Source organism: Penicillium citrinum (genome assembly GCF_028827155.1).
Source record: "Penicillium citrinum strain IBT 23319 chromosome Unknown utg000006l:1.0-3011923.0:1.0-3012962.0, whole genome shotgun sequence".
In the NCBI taxonomy this organism is placed as follows: domain Eukaryota; kingdom Fungi; phylum Ascomycota; class Eurotiomycetes; order Eurotiales; family Aspergillaceae; genus Penicillium; species Penicillium citrinum.
The window spans coordinates 1,023,796-1,047,527 of NW_026622691.1; the positions used below are offsets into that span (position 1 = coordinate 1,023,796).

Here is a 23,732-nt window from a genome sequence, read left to right on the forward strand (position 1 = left end):
GTAAACTCTTTGGTATTCAAGGTCTTGATAGGATTGTTTATAACTTCGATTTCAAAATGGACGCGGCGACCCGCTTTTCTCGTCATTACAGGAACTTTAGACACATTGGGTGTCTCGACTGGTTGATTTTCTGCCGTTTCATTATTGCTCGCTGAAGCTGGCGGTGCTTCTGAACTTGTCTCGTTCGTATCATTCTGTTGCTGGTCTCCTTCTTTGCATTTCGTCTTTCCTCCTCTTCTGACCGGACCTAGAAATGCTTGGTTCGGTCGCCAATACCGTTTCATCTGTTCGTCTCCTTGTCTTCTCCCTGATTATTCGCAGTGAAACAATTGAGCCAGGCGAATGGTCCCAGACCAACTCCTGCATTATTTGATGGCAGAAATCCACATCAGAAAGAAAGATGATGGGAGCTGCGGCCCACTTGGGCAGCAACATGATATTTACCTTCATTCCGGATAGGTCATGTGAGAACTGTCCCTCATGCATGCGTTGGTCGTGCTGCAGTGATGTTTTGGGGCAGCAAATCACATTCGGCGATGGAAGATCTGACCGAGTAAGATGTTTGTTCCCTCTGGCCGGTTATGCACCGCGGGAACTACCGGATTCGCCAATTCGGTCCTCTCATACGCCAATGCTTATAATCTTGACTTCTATGAAGAAGAGGCTATCGATGAAGTATTTCGTAAAGTATCTGCGGAGGTTTGTTGAAGGTCGCTTATCTCTCCGCAACTTCATTTCGTACCTCCTCGTCGCAACGGTGAGCATCACACTTTTTGTTCTATTCGATCGAGTGAGTTTTTGACGATAGGCCAACTAGCTTGTTCAATACTTGATAAATTGGCTTTGGCTTTTTAGCAGCTTTGTTGCTCGTTTACCTAATATTGTTGAGTTCAAGTTCGGATTTGCGACTCATTTACGGCAGCTGTAGTGCCGTAAAGACATCGATCTAAATTATTTCCAGAACACGATGTATTCATCTTCATTCACATCGGCTAGGTATAACAATCCAAAGTGGAGAATGCCTTCGGGAGATAATAAGAAACTGATGAAATGAATGATATAACTGCCGTCAATTCAAGAAGTTTGGCATTCAATCTTCTCCGACGGAATTGCGCCATAATGTCCTATCTGGTACCATATCTCGCTTGCAAGATACGCGAGCAAGAAACGACCATTGAAACGATGATTCATTTGAGCTAACCTCCATCATGATAAATTAAACTATGATGTTAGTTCTCAATCATATCGCGAATACACTAGGTCCCTAAGCGAGGTTCAATATGGAGGTTGGTTCAACAGATAAATTGATCCGCATATGCGCCGATGGAAGCGATGTTCCCCCACGACAATCTCCCGGTATAATTTGGCCATGCGGATTTCTAGCAAGCAAAAGCTGTTTTTGGGGGCTCTTCTCCCATTGGCAACTGTCCCGTGCGTAAATGCAGACGGTCAATATCGCTCGCGACCTGACCTTGCACCTCCCCGCCTCAACATTACTGTCTCCTCAGTCGAGCCAAATTCGACAGAGTATGTCTTTGTTGCTCCATACTCCGGAGAGCTTGAAAGGCCAGGTCCTTATATATATCGGAAAGATGGCGATCTGGTGTGGGCCGGTACAGGCTACTATGCGGGCTTCGTAGCGAACTTTCACGTTACGAAGTATCAAGAAAAGGATGTAATTCAAGCATTCCAAGGTACCATCGATAGCTCCCATGGAGAGGGCTTTGGTCAACACGTTATTCTAAATCAGAACTATGAACATGTGGTCACATCCACAGCGGAAAATCACCGCATATCATCTATCCATGAGTTCAATGTCATTGATGGGAAGACTGCTCTGATTGAAGTATTCGATACCATCCCTGCGAATCTGACTGCGTTCGGTGGCAATTCCTCTCAGAAGTGGCTAGGAAATGGAATCTTTCAAGGTAGGTGAACGAGAATGATCATTGACTTACTTTGGTTTATTGCTCCGCCTCAGTGCTTATGAATAACTCGTACTAGAAATCGACATATCCACTGGGAAGCTTCTGTTTGAATGGAATGCTTTAAATCATCTCGATCCAGAAGGTAAGCGGATTCAAAACATATCGCTGTCATTACAATGCTAATAGATATATGAATAGACACTCTAGTCCCACTGGGCTCGACAGAATCAAATAGTGGCCTTACATCTGCCAAGGCATGGGACTATCTTCATATCAATAGCATCGACAAGAATGAGAATGGAGACTACCTACTTTCATCACGACATTTCAGCACAATCTTCAAAATAAACGGAACAGATGGCTCAATCATCTGGCGACTGGGTGGGAAACATCCTAGTTTCAAGCAAATTGATAACTGGACATTCGGCTTTCAACATCACGCCCGCTGGCATCCAGAACTCAGCAAACCTGGGACCGAAGTTTTCTCATTCTTCGATAACTCCGGCGATGGCACGATCACATTTAACAATGTATCTCGAGCATTGGTCATTGAAGTCAATCACCATGACCACACTGCCAGAATCCTGCGTAAAGCGACCGCACCTTACGAACTCCAAGCTCAATCTCAAGGAAATGCCCAGCTCCTTTCAGATGGTCGCATATTTGTGAATTGGGGGTCTGCGGGAGCTTTCACGGAATTCAATTCGAAAAATGAAATTACGTACCATGCGTTTATCGAGCAGGATGCCGTCAGTTATCGCGGTTTCGTTTCCAATTGGACTGGAACTCCAGCAGAGGCGCCTGCTTTGGTGGCTGTCAAAACCTCGCCGAATCAGGTCAAATTACATGTATCGTGGAATGGAGATACCGAGACTACAGCGTGGAAGTTTTTCTATGCGCAAAGTGAGAATGATACCAACAAGAGATCTCTGATTGGACAGGTGCAGCGCAAGTCATTCGAGACGGTCTTTACGTGGAACTCGCCTCATGCGTTGACATCTGCTAAGTTCTATGCCCAGGCTGTGGGTAAAGATGGTGCTTTACTTACTCAGACTATAGCGGTCAAGGCCGATAGTGAGATTTAGTCTGGTAGTGAGATCCGAAGACATCGTGTTTGGATTACCATGAACTTCACCTGAATCTCATGTACATGGGCATGTATATACTGATACCTACCAATATATCGACTAGGTAACTGGTCGATTAGTGTAGTTACTAAGTCATGCTTTCCGCCGCCTACAAGTATGGACGAAGCCTTTTCTGAAATTAATGATTCAAGTGATTGGGTCCAAGGTACTTCATTCTGGAAGAAAGTTAATACAGGTCAATAGATATTAGATCCTTTGTTTAATAAATGATATCTTGCTTCACGACTGTAACTGCCTGCATAAGAAATGTATGTAGTAACCTGGCTACAATTTGGAAATTGTGAGTATTCTTAGCTTGGACGAAGAGTACTAATGAAAGATGTAATCTAAAAGAAAACCTGGTATATTCAAAATTTAAATGCTAACAAAAGACCTCAAACTATGAAGGCGAACTCCCTTTAGAATCGTTGTAAGACAAGGCGCTTTCCAGAGCAGTTGTCAAATCAACGTGGAAGAAAGGCCTGTTCACATTCTCAATAATAACCTTGGAAGCCGAGCCCTTCCTTAGTTGCGTCTTATCTCCCGATGTCACACCAGTGCTTATACTCTCATCAACAGACTTCGACTCCGAGTCCTTGGTGAATGGTTCCTTTTGCAGGCCAGTCTCAACATCCTTCCCATCAAGGGAATCCAACTTGCTACGAACGGCGGAGGCATCTCCGTGCATTTCCGCAACACTAAAGATGGGCTTCCATTTGCGATTAGGATCCATGAGTTGGCTTGTAGGCTGGCCGAATCCAGCGGCCGCCAGAGACCGTTTTGCCCATCTGTTGTTGAGATGTGCGAAGTGCCACTGGACACGGTGTGGAGAAGCGTAGCGATCCAGTTGGTTCCGAACATCGACGAGAGTCTGAACACAGGTGACATCGAGGTTATTCACAGAGGCACAGTCAAGAATGATTGCTTGGAGAGTTGGGCGGGTCAGCAAGCTTTCACGATCAGCCTTATCGCCTGCGCGTGGGCCGGGATCATTCCATGGGCGATCGCCAGGGCTAAGATCTGCGTCCAAGTCGGACTTTCGGGTATTTTTGAAGATATAGTCCACCAGGTAGTCGGTATAGTGGTTTGCATTAGGGTAGTTGAGGCCCTCGGATAGTCGGTAAATGAAGATTCCTGGTGCCGGTTGTTGAATCTTGACATTTGGGTTGGAGCCATCACTTCGTGAGGTCGGCAGGTAAGCAACACGTCCTCCAATAGCTTGCCCTTGGGGAGCAGTAGCTTCGTCAAGAACATGATCTCCGACTACAGAATGCACATTGACTTGGCCCAAGAATTGACCTCGTGCTTTTGCGAGACGGAATAACAAAACAGCCAACGAGACACAGATGGTGCAGTAAATTCCGATCTCGATCGTTGTAAAAGTGATGATAATGACACCAGCCAAGAAAATGATGGCATCGACTGGCGAAACCCGCCAGAATTGATAGGTCACACTTGGTGGTGTTATAAGGTCACCGACGGCATGGATGATTACACCTGCAAGTGAAGACTTCGGGATATACCAGAATAGAGCTGGCAGCGCGTAAATGGCAAGAAGAACGACAACAGCAGTTATAACACCGGCAAGGGGTGTGCGTACACCTGCTTTGGCTTTAATGGCGGTACGAGAGAATGAACCAGTTGCAGGGTATCCTCCTAGGAAAGGACCAAGAAGGTTGGAGATACCAATTGCAATGAACTCCTGTGACGGATCGATTGTATAGTTGTTCACGCGACCAAATGACTTCGAGATTGCAATATGCTCAATGAGTAGAACGATAGTTGCTGCAGGAAGTTCGCTCGCGAAGGATTGAATGATTTCTTTTGTGAGCTTAGGTGCTCCGGCATGTTTAAAACCTCGGGGCACGTTGCCAAGTACTTTAAATGCAGGGTCATCGCGACGATGTAAGTTCACGGCAGCGCTAATCATGGTGTAAAAGAGAATCACAAAGGCAGTTCGTAGCGTCGAGATAAAGAAGAAAAGCTTCGCCTTCTGGGGATGTTTTTTGGCTGCAAAGTTGCAGGCTGAACGAATAGCATATAGCATTGCCAATGCAGTAAGGCCCATCGCCGCGTCCATTTTCGCAGTTGGTAGATATTTCAAGCTGTTGATGATCATTTCGTACGTGGCTCCACGGGTTGAAAAATCGGCTGTCTCTCCTAGAAGTGACTTTACTTGTCCGGCGATAATGTTGAGGGCAGAGCCGGTCATGAAAGCAGTGATGGCAGGCAGAGGGATAAAGTCAACGATGAATCCGAGTCTGAGGAACCCAAGACCAGTCACAATAGCACCGCAAATGATCGCCAGTGCGGATGCAATGACCGGGGCATCGAGCTCTGGGTGCTGCTCCTGTGTTTTTATAACGATATTTCCGACGAGGGTAGACATGACTGCAACTGGCTAATCTCAGGGTTAGTTTTGAAGAGCGAAGGAGATATAGAGGAAAGAAGCAGTGTCAGGAAGATAACTTACTCCGATTGTGATATCCTTGGAAGTAGCAAAAAACCAATAGATCAGGACACCCATGAAAGAAGAGTAGAGACCATATTCGGGGGCGAGTTTAGCCAGTTCAGCGTAAGCCATACTTTGAGGAACCACGACCGCGCCCACGGTGATGCCTGGAGAAGAAGTCAACAGGCTAATATAAAACTAACATGGAACTATTTGTAACATACCCGCAACCAAATCTCCAATTAGCCACTGTACATTGTAATAACCGATCCAGTGGATGAAAGGGAAGATATTATAAAAATAAGCAGCAACCTGTCTTCCTGTTGGAGTATGCTCTCGAATCCATTCCCCCGTTGTTGGATCAGGGTCGACATAAGTGTGAACTCCATCACCCTCCGCGATATAATAATTCTTCTCCTGCACGTCGATTCCGAGTACTTTCGCCAAGGAATGGCCGACCTTGGTACGGATGCCGTCAGACATAGCGAATACTACTTCACTCTCGTCTTGGAGAGAAGTATAGAACGACCCAGGACAACCGCAGAGCAAGAAACAAAGCACCACAGGGGAGAGAGGGGGGGAAAAAAAACGGAAACCGATGAGATGATTTTAAAAATTATTACATGTACGAGCTGCACGTTATAACACGCTTCGAGAAGACATCGTTTAGGGTGATGTCGTGATTTTGGAAGATTAATGCAAATATCGAAGGCTGTTCCTCTAAGCCAATCACATTCCTCCTGTGGGAACAATTCAACCCGTTCGACTTCATCGAAAAAGCAAAATAAAAGAGGTCAGAGCAATTTTATTTCATTGAAAATAATTAAGTTTAGCCTGCTGATGCCAAAAAAGCACATATTGGATAGTTATAGTACTAGTAATTAGTCAGGCGTCGTGGTGAATGACCTTCCCAATAGGTTGATGGTCTATGGGTATACTCCTGTCATCATGATCCGCATCGTATAGCTTTAGCAGGACGTACACGTACATGAGACAGGAAGGTCGTTTGAAGGGGATATCGGCCCACCTCATGTGGAAAGGATACGACTAGGGCTGATTCCAAAGATAATTTCGAAATAATATGGTCGCTTGAAAACATCGGAAATGCTATAGATTTGAAGCAGTACATACTGTACAGTCTGGTAGATGTGATTTCGATGATCGCCGAAACAATACCGAAGGATAACGTGCTTTTCTGCCGAGTCTTAATACCCCTTGGCAGGCCAAGCAAGCCGAGCTCGAGGCGTCCATGACCCCATCTTGCGTGGATTATGCCTAGACCTTGGGTTGTTGGTTGCCAATGCAGGTTAGGGTTAGCGTTCCGTATGGAGCAGTGTGACTGGGTCCCCCGGGCGTTGGCCCCAAGCTGAGATCTTTTCCCGACAAGATCGATTGCGCAACCTCAGAATTCATTCCTGTTGGACATTTCATGGTTAGTCCGTGGCACCATCGGCTTGAGAGTTTGCTTTTAACTTCCGGTGAAACAAGGTTGCGGCCCCAGTATGAAGTGGCAGTGCGAGTCCAGCCCCATATTTACTTATTCAACTTGTTCTCGCCTCGCTGTAAACTCCTCAATCTTTGTTTCAAGGAACATTTGCTTCTTTTATGGCAACACCTTTTCTTTGTAGTTGGATTTGAATCTAATCGCTAACTTCCTAGTTTTTCGCTTCCCGGGGCTGATCCAAACATGGATGCGCCTATCCATTCCAAGGTTGTTGACTAGTATAATGAGCACATTCCCTAGCAAGCCTTTTCTACCATTCCCTAGTCATGTCAATTTCCATATACAAAATATTTCTCTTGCCAACAACAAAGAACTTATCATAATTGAACTGAAAAGAATGAATCAGCTGGAGCATATAGTCTTGGCATTATAAGCTCACAGTTCAATGCGCGCCTCAAAGATGCCATTCATCCAATTTACGGCGTGATCGCTTCGAGCGCGTGCCAATGGCCGTGGTGATGGCCCGGGCGAATACGAGCCTCAAATTACCCCTAAATCTCGCGTTCGATTCCCCCGCGAGTTCACTCGCTTAAATGCATGTCCTATTCGTGATGGTACTACGAATATCCAACTTTCTCAGCTTCAGCTGCCCCCGTGATGCCCTCTGGCTCAAAAGATGCAGGTTTAGAGAGATTGCGAAACTTGGGTAAGGATTTCATGATTTGGTGATTTGATGATGGTCTATTATCGTCATGGCTGTCTTGAGACGGTTTCCTGAGATATCAAAATATTTTAGGATAGAGTTCTGCAGCAGGGACCGCTCTACCCGCCGGCAGCTTCGCTAGTAAAGACAGTATGTTCAGTTCATAGTGTGTATCTCTATTCTGGAAGAATTTGTCGCGTAAAATAACCCAGATGCTAGCACCAAACAAGCTCCAAGGCTACCACCCCCTGTGGGAGTCGCGAGAATTTGCTCATCAATAAGGCAATCGATATTGGTCCGCAGAATTGTCACTTTTACAACTCGCGTTTTCGTTCAAATTAGTCGATTTGCTTCTCGGTCGTATTGGCTCCGAGGAAAAATATCATCTACTATTTACACAAAGACAGTCTCTGTTTCGTGCTCAGTATGAACCAAGATTTTCATATTTCATCATCAGCCAGTTGAATTGCAACACTTTCAAAGGTAGTACTTCATTCCCGCCACTTAAGCGTTTGATATACTACTCCTATTTCCAGATTTTTGACTTTTCTTTTAATTTCTTCCAAGGGCATATGAATCTGGGAATAGATATCCAGGCATCGAAGGTGTAATGTAACAAAGATTCGGATAACCCTAAATCTAAGTCTCTGGATCAGTACGGTAGATTCGTGTATTTCAATGGAGAACGACGATACTCCCAGTAGTAAAGATTGTGATCCGATCAGTGAAAAGGCGGTTCTTCGAACAACACCTGCTAACGCTTAAAAAGGTGTGAATTTACCTGGTTCGGACAGTAACACATTTTCGAATATCAATATCCGCCGAACATCAATCATCTGTAGTACACACGCATCATTTACACATGGCAGTCAACACATGGCCTGCAGAATTTCGTTTTTCGGAAAATTAAACCGTCCAAGTTTTACACGGTGGTTTCCACGATAGATTACAATGCTACTAGCCATAGTATATGCAAAACATTAGGGGAAGAGATGGATTGATACTATCCAGACTAGCCGAGAAGTACTCAAAAATACAAGGATAAGTCAGGGGACATTAATTGAAACCATGTTATCCAATAAATGTCAAATGTATGATCTGTAACTGAATTAAAAACGCGGAATCCGGTAATATGAATAAAATGAGAACCAATGAAATAAAGAAGGAAAGAGACAGGGTATCGATGAAATGATAAAGAGATGATAGATCCAAAAAAAAAGATGGTAGACAACAAAACAGGAAGATGAAAAGCCACAGAAAGATAAAATTATGGCATATAGACCAAAAAGCCCCAAGATAACAGACGAGAAAGGCAAAATAGCTGTCGTGGATAGCGTCTATCATCGTCACCATCACCGTCAAGCCTTCAGTCATCAACGGAAAAATCCAAAAACCAAAACCAAAAGGCGATGTCATCAAATAAAAAGGAGTATAAGAAGATAATAAGAATGGGAAGAGAAGGGCCTCTAAAAGAGTTCCACCTTCTCATTATCAATCCCCAGACGCCGAAAAATCGGACCCCCATCAAACGCCAAGTATGCAATAAGTGAGCACACAATGCAGCCCAAGAGGCAAAAAGTCGAATATCGGAGTGCTGTGACGACCCAGCTCAACTTAGCTCATCTCCATGCCATACTCATCCTCCTCCTTGAAGCTCATAGCAGCGTGACCGGCACTGTTCCAGTACTGGGGCTGGCCAGGGTTTCCATTCGAGACTCCGTGAAAAGACGGGCTGAGATTTGGAGGAGTGAGGCCTTCGCCACCTTGAACAGATTCCCCGGCAATGTTAGTGTGCTTTGGGACTCGGAGACCACTTCCAGGGCCACGAGTATAGGCGAAAGAAGTAGGATCGTTCTTCTCCAAAGCATCGAGGATCTCACTGCGCATACGCTTCTCCTCCTCCGTTGGCTCGAAGGGCCAAGTGCCACCAAGGCTGCCGATCATTTCGGCTAGCTCGGCTTCCTGTTGGTACTTGACGTGTAGGGCCCACATCAAGTCGCGCATCCAGCTGACAGCGCCGTTGAGAATGTCGCCCTTGTTGGGCCCTTTCTCTTTCTCTTCAATGGGGAGACCCATCGTGATGTTGCCAGGGGTAGCGCGGCGACCGTTACCGCCAGCAAGAAGTGACGTTGCGGCATTTCCGCCAGCACCGGCCATGGAGATGGCGCTATTATTGACAAGTTGCTTGCGTACTTTGTCGTCTTCAAGGCGGTGTTGTGGTACGAGGTGGGAGAGGTCCTGAATGCGCTCGTTAATGTTGTCACGACGGCGACGCTCAACTAGATTGTGCGAAGCGCGACGTCGTCGACGTTTAGCCTCTTGCGACTCTAGATCCTGACCACCTGGAAGGTGAGAGTCGACTTTAGCGGGTAGTGATGCGTGTTTTCCGGACTTGATGATCTCAGAGATACCGGCATGTTGGCCGTGGTGGCTGGGTGAGGAGATGGGTGAATCGACATAAGAGTGTGCGCTGCCGGGTGTTCCATCCCATTGGTTAGACAAAGTCTTCTGGTGACGGTGTTGAAGTCCACCAGTTCGAATCGGCTGGCCAGGGAAGCTACCAGACTCAGGAGTACCTAAGGTCAGAGAGCCCAAGGCGGGAGTCTTCGGGGTCATGGGGCTCCGAGTATCCGAAGATGTACGGTCCATTCCTGACAATCCTGGCCGGGACTTGTTGCTCAAGTAGTTCTGGTCGAATGAGCCGCTCTGAAGATGGGGGTTTTGCTGGTTCATCCGGAACTGCTCATAGTTGAAAGAGTTATTGACAAATGGACTAGCCATGGGAGCTCCATCGGGAGTATTTGAGTAAAGGTGGGACATTTGGCTCTGATGGCTCATCGCGATACCACCGGCGGACTGGTCTTGCATGTAGTTGATATTGTTGTCGCGCGGGACGCCATTTTGTCCACTGATTTCAAGATCCAAAAGTTCATCGGTGTCGATTCCAGAGTTTCCAAAGTTGAAACTGGAGCCCATGTTCTGTTGCGAGCCGTAGGAGTATGGCATGAAGCCACCTTGCTGCATAGTTAAATCTGAGGGATCCACCCCATCATTTGGGTTACCGAACTGGTTACCCATCGAGTAACCGGAGTGAGACATCATGAATGGATTGCTGTGATCGTCAGATTCGCGTTTGATGAAAAGACTCGCTTCCGCCATTGCTCCGATTATATTCGGGTGTTCAGGTGAAAGCAGTTAAAGGGGTGAGAATGACGCGGGGTCGAGGGATAGGCGTCGTCGTTCGTAGGTTACTGACCCTCTCTGATTATATTGATCAGCACCTTCAGGCAACCGTCAATGCGAGATCAGCAAATTTTTCGAGGTATGTGGCCAAGATATTGCAATCTGTGTATGCAAGCGGTGTTAGCATTGAGTTTTCTCGGAAACGCGCGCTCAGAAAGAGGGGTCGGCTAATCAGGCTGCAGTGCCGCGACGAGGCGCAACAAGGCAAACCGGAAACGACAAGGGAGAGAAAAAAAAAGGCCAAGAAAGTAAATAGAGAAGGTAATGATAGTGACAGACAAAGATCCCAAGAATGCGGGTGGTGATCCTTACCTTTCAGCCCAAAGGGAGGTATGAAAAGGTGAGACTTTTCTGTGAGTCAAACCGGGTCGAGGATAGGATGGGTCGGGTCGGGGTTGACAGGTTCGGAGGGAGATTGACCGAGGCTTGTGATCCGGATAAAAAGCCTCGTCGTGATATAGATATGCAATGAAATAGCGACCGTAGTCTAAGACAAGCGACGAGACGATTGTAAGCCTGGGGAAGTGAAGAAGATAGGGATAGAAAGTCAAGGAAGAGAAGAATGAAGAGGGGCAAGGTGAGGTAAGAGTAAAGATTATAAGCCAAGGGATGATAGCCAAGTCAAGTAAAGGGCGAGCGTGGAAGGCGAAGGAGCCAGTTCCCGACTCAGCCCTGTCAAACAAGACGAAACAGCAATGAAGTCAGAAAATCGCAAGGAACAAAGTGGAGGCGGGGGAAAGAAGGAGGAGAGTGGAGAGCGGTGAGCAAGTGGCGATCAGCGGTGGCAGAAGAAAACAGTGGGGAATAGAGAAATTAGGGCACGGGGAACAACAGAATTGATAGAATGAAGGGTATATACTATATAGGTATATAGCAGTGCAAGAGAAATGAAAGGATGTCAGAGTACTAAGTAGGTACTCAATACTAGTTTAATAACTAGTAGCTGATAGTACGTACCGATGGTAAATAATCCCAGAAGTAGACGAGGATATCTTGAAGTATATATTGGTTCCAATATAGATGGTGTGGTTGTATATTCTGATATCTGGTCAGTCAAGAATCAATAAAGTAGTTGGAACTACTACTAATCGCTAGTAGTAGTAAACACATCTCAAGTTCTCAAGAGCCCCAACCACATGGCGACGCAGGAACATGAAAAGATGGGAATGGAAATCCAGAAGCACCAAGTGGATAGTGCCAACGTGGCTCGACATGAGTGAACAGAAACAACGTACCTGCGTATGATCTCGATCCACCGATCTTGATAAATCATGGGTTCAACAAGAATACTAGTAGTAGTGTTGAACAACTCAGTGGTTCTTCTTCGAAAAAAAGGCACGACCCAACGATAGTTGCAGCGACAACTCAGCAGTGGGCTGCAGGCGCAGAAAAATAAGGAAATGTGAAAGCACTTGCAGACAAAACAGAGACAGCAGCCCGGTTTTAAGAACTCGAGCCCCTCCTGCATCTCTCATTTGATATATTACAACATCGGTCATGCAGCCCGTCGATCGGTGGGAATCTATGAGGCTTGCCGGGCTTCGGCATCGGGCACTAGCACTTAGCACTACGTAGGTGATTTACCCATCATTCTAGGAGTTTGGTTGCTTTGGGTCATTTATTTTCGAATTTCCTTATTTCTAATAGAGGATGGAGGGGAGGAATATCCTGTTTTACCATTCTTGTTGGTTGGGATGGTGTGAACAGTGGACACTGTGTGGGAACGAACGCCCACTTACGAGGGGGTATGTGCGTGGAAGGGTGGCAATGATAAAGCCAGAGTCTGTCTCGATGAGATTTATTTAAAAATACGATTTATTTATTATATTTCTTAATTTTATATTCCGTGATTTTTTTTCTTTTTTCCTTTTTTTCTAATCGTGGCTTTGGGAGGGTGCTTTTATGAAAAGAGTAATAGCTCCAGTACTTGGTGTATGTAGAAGAAACACACTAGGACCAAGGGGGTAAGGGTGATACAGCCAGATTGAGTAAACGGCGCCCATCCCATGATGCCATGAGATGTTTGTCACCTGTACGGGTTTAGTCATGACTCCGGAAAAAAAAAGAAGAATAAGAAGATAGTACAGGCGGAAGGAATGTATCAGATGGCTCCCATGGGTTACAGGCGCGCATTGCTAGGAAAGGTGACGCTGGGGGAAACTCTGCCGTGGGTTCTAACTAGCGCGGGTTTTAGTTCCATCTCGTCTCAAAACGGCTGCATTAGTGTCTTTGAAGAGTAGTGGAGGAGGGTGGAAGGCCAACACAAGAGGAAGATCCGCCAATAATAGGACCATGTGGGTGTGTAGATACCATGACCACAGGGAGGATGATATCCGGCATGTAGAGAGTGGATCTTGGAAGGTAATTTATCAATGAGCTATGGAAGAGGTGACAAGACAAGTGAAAAGAGGTGGGTAGGAAGCCGGACTTGGTAAGATCGACCTGGGCAAGGCAGTTCGCGTAGAGTATTGGGGACAGGGAGGGGGGAGAAGAGGAGTGAAAAGTATTGTGGAGGGATTAGATGCGAATCGCAAAACTGATCCGGTGGATTCACCCGGGTTGTGTACATATATCGATATGATACCTCGATATGATATCCACCTTTTGATAGCCCTATATGAAGTTCGAACAAGAGGGTCTGTCCATTTCTGCAAATGTCGTGCAGACGTGCAGAGAGTGGCGATCAACTCGGGGGCGATGATCGACAGGTTGGACCGTGCATGTCTTTTCCTCCGCAATTGCACCTGCAACCTGCACGATGGTGTGGGTGGAGATATTCGGATGGCCCGTGTGTCAGGCTCCACGATAAACAAAAGAAAGAAGTCTTGAGTACTGTACTCACCCCCTCTAGCTGATCTAGGGTTTGTGAGTCTTTTCATGACGCTGTGGCCTACCGGTAACACTGGGATTGCGCTCGAGGGCACTGATCTCGGGAATGTGGCGGTAACCAGATGCGAGAAAGGTGGAATGTGTCTGAGTCGAATAGCCAATAGCTAATGAAAAAGGACCACCTTGATGTCGAGACAATGAGAACAAATACCGGTTTTCGCGGCTGAGCCACGCAGAATAGACAGACTTTCCCATGTGCATCTGAGCCACGGAGCTACTAGGGTGATAAAAGGAGTGATATGATTCATGTCTGACACTAGACAAATGCAGAGATCACCCAGGAAAGACTAACTGCTGAAACTAGTACAGTCTAGTAATCCATGCTAGTAACTAGTTAGTATCTACTCCGCATAGTACCCAGCATAAGATGGTGTATCTGAAGTGGAGGAAGCACCGTGGATCCCTCCCCGCGCCGTCCCGTCAAGCCGTCAAGGTTCGGAGGGTATCGCCGAGTCCACAATTGACGCAAGGAGGGTTAGGGAAGTCTTGAGAAAATTATCGCAATGAGCTCTAATCTATTCTCTGCACGAGCCCGGAAGGAGTAATCGAATTCTTAGCATTGCTTTTAGCCCTGTAAGCTATACTATTAAAAGTGAGACTTTTTTTTGATTTGGAGTAAATGATTGAACATCTGACATTGGTATGTATTCCTCGGACATACTACAGACCCATCCAGCATTCACTAGATAGAGGCTTGGGGAGTCACCCACCAATGAGAGGGGAGGACCAGATGTATCTAGAAAATAAGAAGTCGGCTCAAAAAAAGCAAAAGATGAGGAAATCCCCTTCTCATGTTACCCAAACTCACACCTTCTCCGTCTCCCCGCTGTCGGACAATTAGACGTGGTCGTACAAGCGGGTAGCCACAGGATAGAGAGGGGAAGTATCAGGTATCGGCTATGCAACCTCACAATGGCAGGGGAGTGAATCCGATACGCAGATGAATTTCTGCAGACCATAACTACAAATGGGTATTCCATGTAATCTACTAAGTAGGGTTAGTTCATCTATCTCGATCGCCAACAGGGTGCGCACCAGCCAAAGATCGACGGGGTCGAAGAGGGGGTAAACTTTAGGAAAACGGGAAGTCTCCGTAGGGTATGCCGATAGAGGTGGAGATAGAATCTGGCGGTGTGGAAGTAATGTTCATTATAGTAGAGTAGTGAAGAGCATATCGAGCAAGATGGAGAGATTGTAGATGATATAAAACATAGAATTGACGATATTCGACGATGTTTTTGAGGGCTAAAGTGAGGAAGATATCAAAAAAGGCAGTTGCGGTGGCCCGTGTGCCTGCGGGTCGCTCCTGCCTTCTCCTGGGGACCAACAACACCCTCCCCTTCCGCCTTCAACTTCAACTTCATCTCCTTCAGCGATAATCTACCCCAGCTACTACATACATCCCACGCTGTACATCCCTGCTTCTTTGAAACCTCAATTTCGGTATGTGATATGATCCCTGTATTTCCTGGCTCGGTCCGAGTCCACTGTCATCTGACAGCTCCTGAAGTTTTCGCCGATCTGGGCTGGTCGCATCGGTAGCTCCACGCCATCTCGTCATCTGCTTTGTCCTCTCTCGACCTTCCTACCCTCCTATACGAAATATCAGCGCTTCTGCATCCAATCATTGTCTTGTCTGGTCGCTGTGATCATCTTGCTTCCTCCGTGGATCGTGCTTCAAGAGGTTCAACGTTCTTTCCTCCGCTTGGTCCGTCCGCCGCGTACGTTGACGTCGTACCCTCTGCGCATTCCCTCGACCTTCCTTTTCCGCTGCTGCCGCGTTGGAAACTCGCTGGGATATCCCTCTGTCTCTTCCCTTGTGGTACTGCAGTATCGCACCCGCTCCCGAACCGTTGAGATTCGCCCCATTTATCCGATCTTGCTGGTGACGCGCATCCTCTCCGCAAGGCAACCAAGACTATCCCACTCTTGATCGGGGTAGATCGACTACAAGGTTTTGATCGGCTCGCCTTCCTTAGCAATTATTTGCAGCCCCCCCTCTTTCTTACCGGCTTGTCTTTGATTTGCTGGACTCGATATCCGTAGGGCTCGACTAGAGCTCACTCTCCTCCACCTACCCACCACTGATCACCACGAGCCCGGCGCACAGCCCAAGTCTTTCCTCTGAGCCCTAATCAGTGTTTGCTCTGGACGTCATCTGCCTTTGTTAGCTTGATCTAGTCTCCACCTGCTAGCCAATACTCGCAGATCAGCCATCATCCGGCGTAGATCATCTGCATTCATCGTGCATAGTCCCTGCAGGCATATCGCCCTCTCTCTGTCCCGGAACACGGACCTTGTGTGCAGTGACCGTGCACGCCTACCTCTAGGCTTTTTTCACCATCAATTGGGAAATCAATCTATCTAAGATATCAAGACTTAAGGTTATTGAAATAATGGCCAACAACACGTTTCGAGACTCTGTCAACTCGTTAGGCTGGTCGCGCAGAGACCCGGACTTCCCTGTCCGCACTAATAACTCCACTGATACATCTGTTTTCTCTCGGCTGCAATCGTACAACCCGTTTGGCCAGGGAGGTTATGTTCAACTACCTACTCATAATGAAGCACCCGGGGCACCACTACCAGCCGCAAGTCGGAGAGAGGAGGAAGAGGGATTCTTTGCGCGTAAGTTTATTCGTCCCTTTTCCGTGTGACCTTAGGCTTGCGATCATTTTCCTGTTATCTTCATTGCTGCCCCTTTCCCATTTGGTTCAGGTGACAGAGGCAGAGTTCCTGCGCCGGGAAGGATTCTCAGTGCCCCATATGCTTGTCTTGAAGTGGTCGCAATCCGACAGGAGCTGATCGTGGTCCACGCTAACCAAAATCACTATAGTAAGCCGATGGGATCGGATGCTCGTCTTTGCTGCTTGTAATCTCGGCGCTGCCATCTGCTTCATGCTCTGTTTCTTCCTTTTCCCTGTCCTCACGCTCAAGCCTCGCAAATTTGCCATCTTGTAAGTCCTCACTCACTCTCCTGGTGCATTCATCTGCCGGCTGTATCGCGATTGATCCCCCCCCCCCTTCCATCTTGTCTTTCTTCAGTTTGGACCTGAGACGGGCACTCAAATCCCGCCATACCGTGACCCTGGTCATGAGTGGCTTGTCGCTTGGGCCATGTGCAAGTTCAAGGCTCACACAGTTCATCTTATTCGTTGCCTTCCAATCCACTGCCCTGCGCCTCATGCCAAGCCAATTTGACTCAAAGCCAGATTTCTGAATCACAAACTAATGTTATCATTCTTCTTTGTTTAGGTGGTCTGTCGGGTCGACCCTGTTTCTGCTATCATGGGCTGTTCTCATGGGACCGTGGACTTACGCTAGACATCTGGTCTCGGGACCACGGTTGCCTTTTACGGCAGCCTATTTTGGCTCTATTGCTTTAACCCTCTACTTTGCAATCGGGGTAAGTCTGTTTCCTTTTTTGGATCGATCTATGGGTCGACCTACTACCCATTCCCGTTATCCCTTTGTCGCAGATAGCTACGGTTGCACAATGCGGTCGGGAAAAAGAAGGGGCATCTTGCATTCTCCTTTTCGGGCTGTCTTGGGTACTACTTGATAATCATTGTCTCTGTCACGCTCAGAACAGCCAAACGTTTCGCTGGACAGGGAAGAGAACGGCATCGATATGACCGCCGATATCACCCTGTATCCATTGTGAAACCATGGCTCACATCTGGGTTACAAGCCAAAATCAAAGTCCCTGGGTGCACAAGTCGTTGGTATCACAACATCAAACGACTTGGCTGGCCGCTCAGTCGATGTCTCACAGTCCCTGACAGATCCATTTTTGGATTGCATCTTGAGCCTCTTGTAGCCACCTGCTTTTGTCGCATAACTCAATATATCTGTTGTGATTCCTCGCTAACTATACCACAGCTCCAAAGCCTTATCCTCACTGCCATATCCTCCGTCTTCCAGATCTGCGCCCTCATTTGGTACCTCGTTAGCTACTTCCCCATGGGAAGTACCGGCCTCCAGTATATGAGCCGCTTCGGGGCTTCGCGTGTGACGGCCTGGATGTCTGGCTAAGCAACTGGACCAGACATATATGTTTCCTATTGCTCTTTGGTATGATATCATGTCCTCGAATATAGGATCCAGCACAAAAGCATGGAACCTATTTGGATCCATAGCCAATTTTTTGTATATGTAATTCATGGTTGGTAGATAGAAGTGATATTTTCACTTGATATGATAGTTCCATCTGCATTTGTATATATTTAATACGACAGCCTTGAAGGCTGTGTTGTCTGCTCCATATTACACATTATTCAATACTTGTATACCGTTCTTATTCCCATGAATCTTTATATTATCCCCCCCCCCCCTCCTGTTTAATTCAAGCTTAATTCTTTGGTCTGACTTTCTCGGGGATTTCGAAACACTGCTCTATTTTGTCTTAACATCTTCGGACTGATGAAGGAAGCCCCGGCCGCAAGTTTATGCAGGGCCTTCAAGCCCCCGTTAGTACATATGCGCGTTCAAGGGCTTAATAGGGAAGCAACTTCTGCGAGAAACACACACACACTCGTTCGAGGACCTACCAGGACATTATTCAGATATCTTGAGTGGATCAGGTGGCAGGATTGCAATGAAATGTTCCCATCATACCTATACGTATGTTCTATTTGAGAGGAGTGCGATCAGCCTGATGGGTTCAATGAACACCAATTGAAAGAGACCAGACACTTATCTCGCTCACGAGAGTGTTTAATATTATTAAATATCAAGTGGAGACAGCAGGACTGGGCAGTCCTGCTGTCTCCACTTTATACTAAGATTCAAAAATTGTCACTATCAACCAGGTGGTTGAACAGTACTTCCATGGTTGCATGATAGTTCTTTAGATGTGGCCCCCCCCCCCAACAATATTGGAATGGCGTTTATCGCAATAAATCTAGCTTCTGTGTCTTATGTTGAACAATGGAATCAATCTGAAATAAAAGGTTCATCCTCACATAAATTAGAGTCTACTTGAACCAGCAGTTGGGGGTCTGTGTGGCTGGGTCTGATTGAACATGACGGAGGTGGAGCAACCCTAAAGCATCTCCAGTATGTATACCTATACAAGGTATTCACGCTAAGTTCTTCAAAAGGTGAAAGGTTCCAATCTTTTTCGGGTGATGCACAATGTCAATCGTGGGTCCACTAATCAAGAACGAGTTTGGGACCCAATCCATCGGGAGGTCGATCCAGCTCTAGAGGGAATACATGCTGATTTTGCCTTTTCGATGATGTAAACCGTTTCTGTGAGCGGCCAACCAGCCTCGCCCCTGAAAGTCTGTTTCGTCCATCGCTTCACGTTTTTAGGCAGGTCGCTTTCCCCCCAATGGCCCCCCCCTTTCAATTTCTCCCTTTTTTTCCCCTCTTTATGATTTATTATATCTACGGGGTATACCCATCCGATGGCAATTGTCTTATGTTTTTTTTCTTTTCTTTTAACAATGCATTTATAATGGCGGGTCAATTACAATAATCATTGTGATATCGCGATTGCACGAGTACGCCACTTGGAGCTGCTCCAATAAAGGAGCCCACCACTCAACCAATCCTGGTCTTTTTGTTTTGTCTCCCGCTGGCCGGGGGCAACAATTAAACAATCATGGCAGGTGAAACAGGCCCGATCACTGTGTCGCGGACAATCGCAATGGTCATGGCAGCGTTGTTCGCGTTGGCTTGTTTTAATATCCTAGAAATCGCTCTTTCAACATTCACAACTTTCAGAAGACGTCGAGGTCTTTATTTTTGGAGCATGATTATTGCCACATTTGGAACCCTTCTCCATACCATAACTGGCTTTCTTCGGTATTTTTCTCTCGCTCCGAATTTCGCCATGTGCGTTCTGATCTGTATTGGCTGGTATGCCATGGTCACTGGCCAATCTGTCGTCTTATATTCCCGACTTCATCTTATCAGTAGCAACAGTTTATACTGTCGCCTTGTTCTTTATATGATCATCTTCAATGCCTTTGCAATGCATATTCCGACCACAGTCCTTTTTCTCGGAAGCAATCATGGCGTTCAGGATTTCATCGCGCCATTCAATGTCTACGAACGCATTCAATTGACCGTCTTTTCGGTCCAAGAGACAATCATCAGTGCTCTTTATATCTGGGAGACTCTAACAGAGCTCCGACCTATCCTGATGCTCAAAGGCCCGCGTGGCCAAAGAGTCGTCCTCAATGTTATTCTCGTCAATGCAATCGCAATCCTTCTCGACGCCTCAATACTGGCGACTGAATTCACCAATCATTTCGATATTCAAACTTCCTATAAACCATTGGTATACAGCCTGAAGCTCAAAATGGAGTTTACGGTTCTAAATAGTCTGGTTGCTGTTATTAACACGAATCCGGCCATGATTCAAGATCTTCAAAGGACTCAGGATCAAGATCTTCATATTCAGCCGCGATGGAGTGCTGATCGATCCCCTCCAAATTGGTCTGGTAATGGGTCTCATCAATTTGATGGACGCACAGATTCTCAAATGTCAACGCCTGATCGACAGGGGTCTAGAACATCGGACTATCCAATGATTCTAGCCAAGTCAGCTGTATCATAATTCATTAGACTATATTCCATTATTTTCCGCATTCTTAAATTTTCTACCTTTTTATCCTCAAGGGTGATGGCTACATTGTGGTCATAATCTGCCGCAACGAATCCATTCGTTCGTTGCAGCTGATTATGGATGATATATAGCCTAGTAGGCTAAGATAAACGTATCTGAGCAATACTATTGTGGGTAGAGGATAGTTCATGTGGATTTAATTTCCGAGCCTCGCCATAATTCAAGTCTGTCTGGGCGCTCAATTGTAAAATGCAGCAGAAGTGTACTTGCATTCAAACTTGGTAAGTTATTTGATTTGTATCTACAAATGTACACTTGGTCTCGAAGCAGATTTATTTCTCGTGGCGGTCTTGCGAGAAAGTTTAGCCTTGGGAGCCATCAAGTTGTACTATATCTTGAAATAGTATTTCCTTTTCAAGTAAATAATTGTATAAGAATAGTATTCTTAAGTATCATCCCGAAGACTTTGAAACGATAGACCTTCTTTCGGGAAAGAACGGTAGAAAGAAAGGTATCTACCTACCTTTCTCTTTAATTTCAGACTAATTTCAGGGTACTGTAGACCGAGAGTACAGTAAAAATTTTGCATGGCCGATATCATACTATCCTATATTAGTTTAACCACGGTCCAAGTAGTGAAAACTTAGTCCGTTGCCAAATGGAAGGTTAGCAGCACTCATTTGCATTGATCTATACGAAATTTAACATGGCTCAGATAATTTCAATACAATGAACTTTTTAATCTTCGTTACCATCATGAGTTATGGAAAGAAACATGTGGCTCATAGCTAAGAAATATTCAACAGAGCACCTAAAAATGCAAGACATAACCTATCAGGTCTAGGCTATCAATAAAAGAATCCATTTCCCAGCCGGAACAACTCCTCCTACCGACGCATAGTCACTTTGACAGTTCCATAAACAACCTTGACACCAGGAACTTCTGCCTCAAAGATACCCGTATCACCACCCGATCCGACCTCCAGCCATCGCTGCAGCAGATCATTGCTCTCCTTGGGTTTGACGCTCGGGGCAACAGTTCCAACAGTAACGTGGGGAATTGCATTGGCACATGGATAATTCGATTCTTCAGATGCCTCGTCCACGCCTTCAGCGGGAAGAATTCGTACGACGAAGGCCATGATTCGGGTATCCCAAATCAATCTCTCAAGACGAACGCGTGCTTTACCGAGAGTAGGTGGGTTTTGCATAGCATCGGGGACCGGGTTATCGGTCAGTGTCTGTATGTACTGCTTCGTGTAGCGATTCCAGACTGCACTTTTCTCGTCCTTGGAGGCACGGTGGATGAGTGTTACGTGGAATGCTGGCTGGACACGGCGAGAATTGACGAGCTGGTTGTACAGACGTGAGACTTCTGGAGTAGAATTAGAGAAGAGAGATTGAAGAATAGAAGTGACTTCTGTGGTGGGAATGGCAATGTTGAAGAATTCGATCTTGCGGGCCAGTAAGGGTGGCTCAAGACGACTCGATGCGGATTGGGCTGCTGCGGATGCGGGCTTTTGCTTTGGTCCCTTGGGCCCCTTTACACTCGCGTACCCAGCACTAAGGTCAAGTGTCACTTGATAGTCCTTCATGGAAGAGCTAATGGCGGCATCGAGGTCTTCTGCGGAGGGGACCTCAGGGACAAGAGCGGGATAATATTTGTGCAAGGCTTTAACGACAGTCTCGAGATTCTCTCGAGACGAAGAGCATACGTCGAGATCAATGACGAGGTCAAATCCATCATCTGGGCGTCGATTTGTGTCCACGCCCTCAAATCGAGTCAAGAAACCATCCATGATACCGATGATTTCATGCGAGTTTTTAGTCCCCGCGCGAATAGTCTGATGATTGTCTCCACGCTCCAGAACTCGTTGCCGAGTGACTTCCTTGATTTGATCCAGGAGCTCACTCTTCGGCTCATGCACGTAATGTAAGGCAACAAACTTAGCGTCGTGAATGACGGGTAGAACATCACTCATCAGCTGTTCTCGTTCGCGTCGTTGATGATTGTTGCGGTCTGCAATGACAACGGGATGTTCACTCATGCTGTTGGTGATATCAAATGCAAACCTTTTAGGCTTGTTCTTTTGCTTGGGGATGTTGTCATTCTGGATATGACCCCATCCAAATAGATGTACTAAAGCCAGGGCAATTGTGGTTTTTCCACATCCCAAGGACGCAATTGGCACCAAGACAACATTTTTCGAGGTGTTAGTACCGTCGCCCTCTTTCTGCTCCATCGCGATGATCTCAGATCCATTAAGGCCTCGCTCCTTCAAGAATGCCTCTCGAAGAGATATGATACCATGATTCAAATTGTATTCCTTGGCAAGATTCTTGTCTTCCATGAACCTTCTCCTGGCAAATGCAAGATATTCTTCCGTGATATTCACATGTTTCTTGATCTTAGGGAGACGTCCTCCAATAACCGCCTTGGTGCACTCACGCCACTGGCGATACATGAGATAAGGTTCCTCAAACTTGTATTTGAAGAACCAATCACGATAGTCATGGCCATCCTTGGCCATTTGGCATCTGACAACGAAGCCTTCCGTCTCACGACCATCCCAAGTTCCAGTCTCCGCGCATCCTTCCAGGAAAGTTTTCACAGATTCAATGTCGTCACGAACCTCGAACTTGGCTTTCTTGAAGCCCCAAGTATCAGCGAAGGCATGTACCTGTTGGCTTGACTGTGTGGCAAACTCGGGAAGGTTGTAATTAAGACCGTGCAAGTAGATACCAGATGCTGCTTCATCATAGGCTAAGACGTGCTCTTCAAAGGAGTCGTCACAAAGCTCGCCGACTGCCGTGACATTCATTTTACGCAATGCTCTTGCAAGCTCCTTTGAGGATTTCCCAACTGAGGCAACATGTTTCTCGACCCATTTTTCACCGGCCACCGCGTGGCTTACATTGGTATCGTGACGAACTCCAGTCGAGTGTTTACTGCAAACCAGCAGCTTGTCGTCTTCCATTCCTGAAATGAAAATGATGCATCCATTCTCCTTCACACTCAGCTCATATGGACCTCTGGTATTATGCTCGATATTCCTCCACTGGGTATCATTGGTCTCGCCAACATTGAAGAACTTGTCGTAGCCACGCACGGCAATCTCCGGGGTATTATTCTTGAGTCGTGTTGTGAAGAGACCACGAGCATATGTAGGCAGACCACTCCGTTTGTAGTCCCAGTCCATAAACTTCCATGAATCAACGGTTACGTTTTTCGTTCCGGAAACCTCGAATGTGTTCTTCTTGCAGGTGAAATTGCGCTTTTTCGTGTTTTTGTCCTGCTTGCGCGCGTCCTCCAGATCCCTTACTAACTGCGCAATCTGCGACGGATCTTGCTGATGATGCGCCATTGTC

General features: G+C 46.5%; 6 protein-coding genes across 6 annotated transcripts; 3 read left to right on the forward strand and 3 right to left on the reverse strand.

Annotated features, from left to right (window-relative positions):
* Nucleotides 1–1,369: 1,369 nt before the first annotated feature.
* On the forward strand, nt 1,370–3,013 carry N7469_006916 (arylsulfotransferase family protein; the record flags this gene model as incomplete). The annotated part of the gene is made up of 3 exons (XM_056645834.1): nt 1,370–1,928; nt 2,005–2,070; nt 2,127–3,013. The coding sequence occupies 3 exons, from the start codon at nt 1,370–1,372 to the stop codon at nt 3,011–3,013; spliced, it is 1,512 nt and encodes a 503-aa protein (XP_056499275.1).
* A 442-nt stretch (nt 3,014–3,455) lies between these two features.
* Nucleotides 3,456–5,990, reverse strand: N7469_006917 (SLC26/SulP family anion transporter; the record flags this gene model as incomplete). The annotated part of the gene is made up of 3 exons (XM_056645835.1): nt 3,456–5,456; nt 5,529–5,674; nt 5,732–5,990. 3 exons carry the CDS (start codon nt 5,988–5,990, stop codon nt 3,456–3,458), a joined length of 2,406 nt encoding a protein of 801 aa, XP_056499276.1.
* Nucleotides 5,991–9,268: 3,278 nt separating this feature from the next.
* N7469_006918 (basic helix-loop-helix domain-containing protein) lies at nt 9,269–10,813 on the reverse strand (the record flags this gene model as incomplete). The annotated part of the gene is made up of 1 exon (XM_056645836.1): nt 9,269–10,813. One exon carries the CDS (start codon nt 10,811–10,813, stop codon nt 9,269–9,271), a length of 1,545 nt encoding a protein of 514 aa, XP_056499277.1.
* Nucleotides 10,814–16,182: 5,369 nt separating this feature from the next.
* Nucleotides 16,183–17,821, forward strand: N7469_006919 (putative Golgi traffic protein SFT2; the record flags this gene model as incomplete). The annotated part of the gene is made up of 4 exons (XM_056645837.1): nt 16,183–16,414; nt 16,623–16,743; nt 17,042–17,192; nt 17,669–17,821. 4 exons carry the CDS (start codon nt 16,183–16,185, stop codon nt 17,819–17,821), a joined length of 657 nt encoding a protein of 218 aa, XP_056499278.1.
* A 1,573-nt stretch (nt 17,822–19,394) lies between these two features.
* On the forward strand, nt 19,395–20,354 carry N7469_006920 (uncharacterized protein; the record flags this gene model as incomplete). Its single annotated transcript, XM_056645838.1, has 1 exon — nt 19,395–20,354. The coding sequence occupies one exon, from the start codon at nt 19,395–19,397 to the stop codon at nt 20,352–20,354; it is 960 nt and encodes a 319-aa protein (XP_056499279.1).
* Nucleotides 20,355–21,250: 896 nt separating this feature from the next.
* On the reverse strand, nt 21,251–23,728 carry N7469_006921 (tRNA ligase; the record flags this gene model as incomplete). Its single annotated transcript, XM_056645839.1, has 1 exon — nt 21,251–23,728. The coding sequence occupies one exon, from the start codon at nt 23,726–23,728 to the stop codon at nt 21,251–21,253; it is 2,478 nt and encodes an 825-aa protein (XP_056499280.1).
* Between the last annotated feature and the right edge of the window lie 4 nt (nt 23,729–23,732).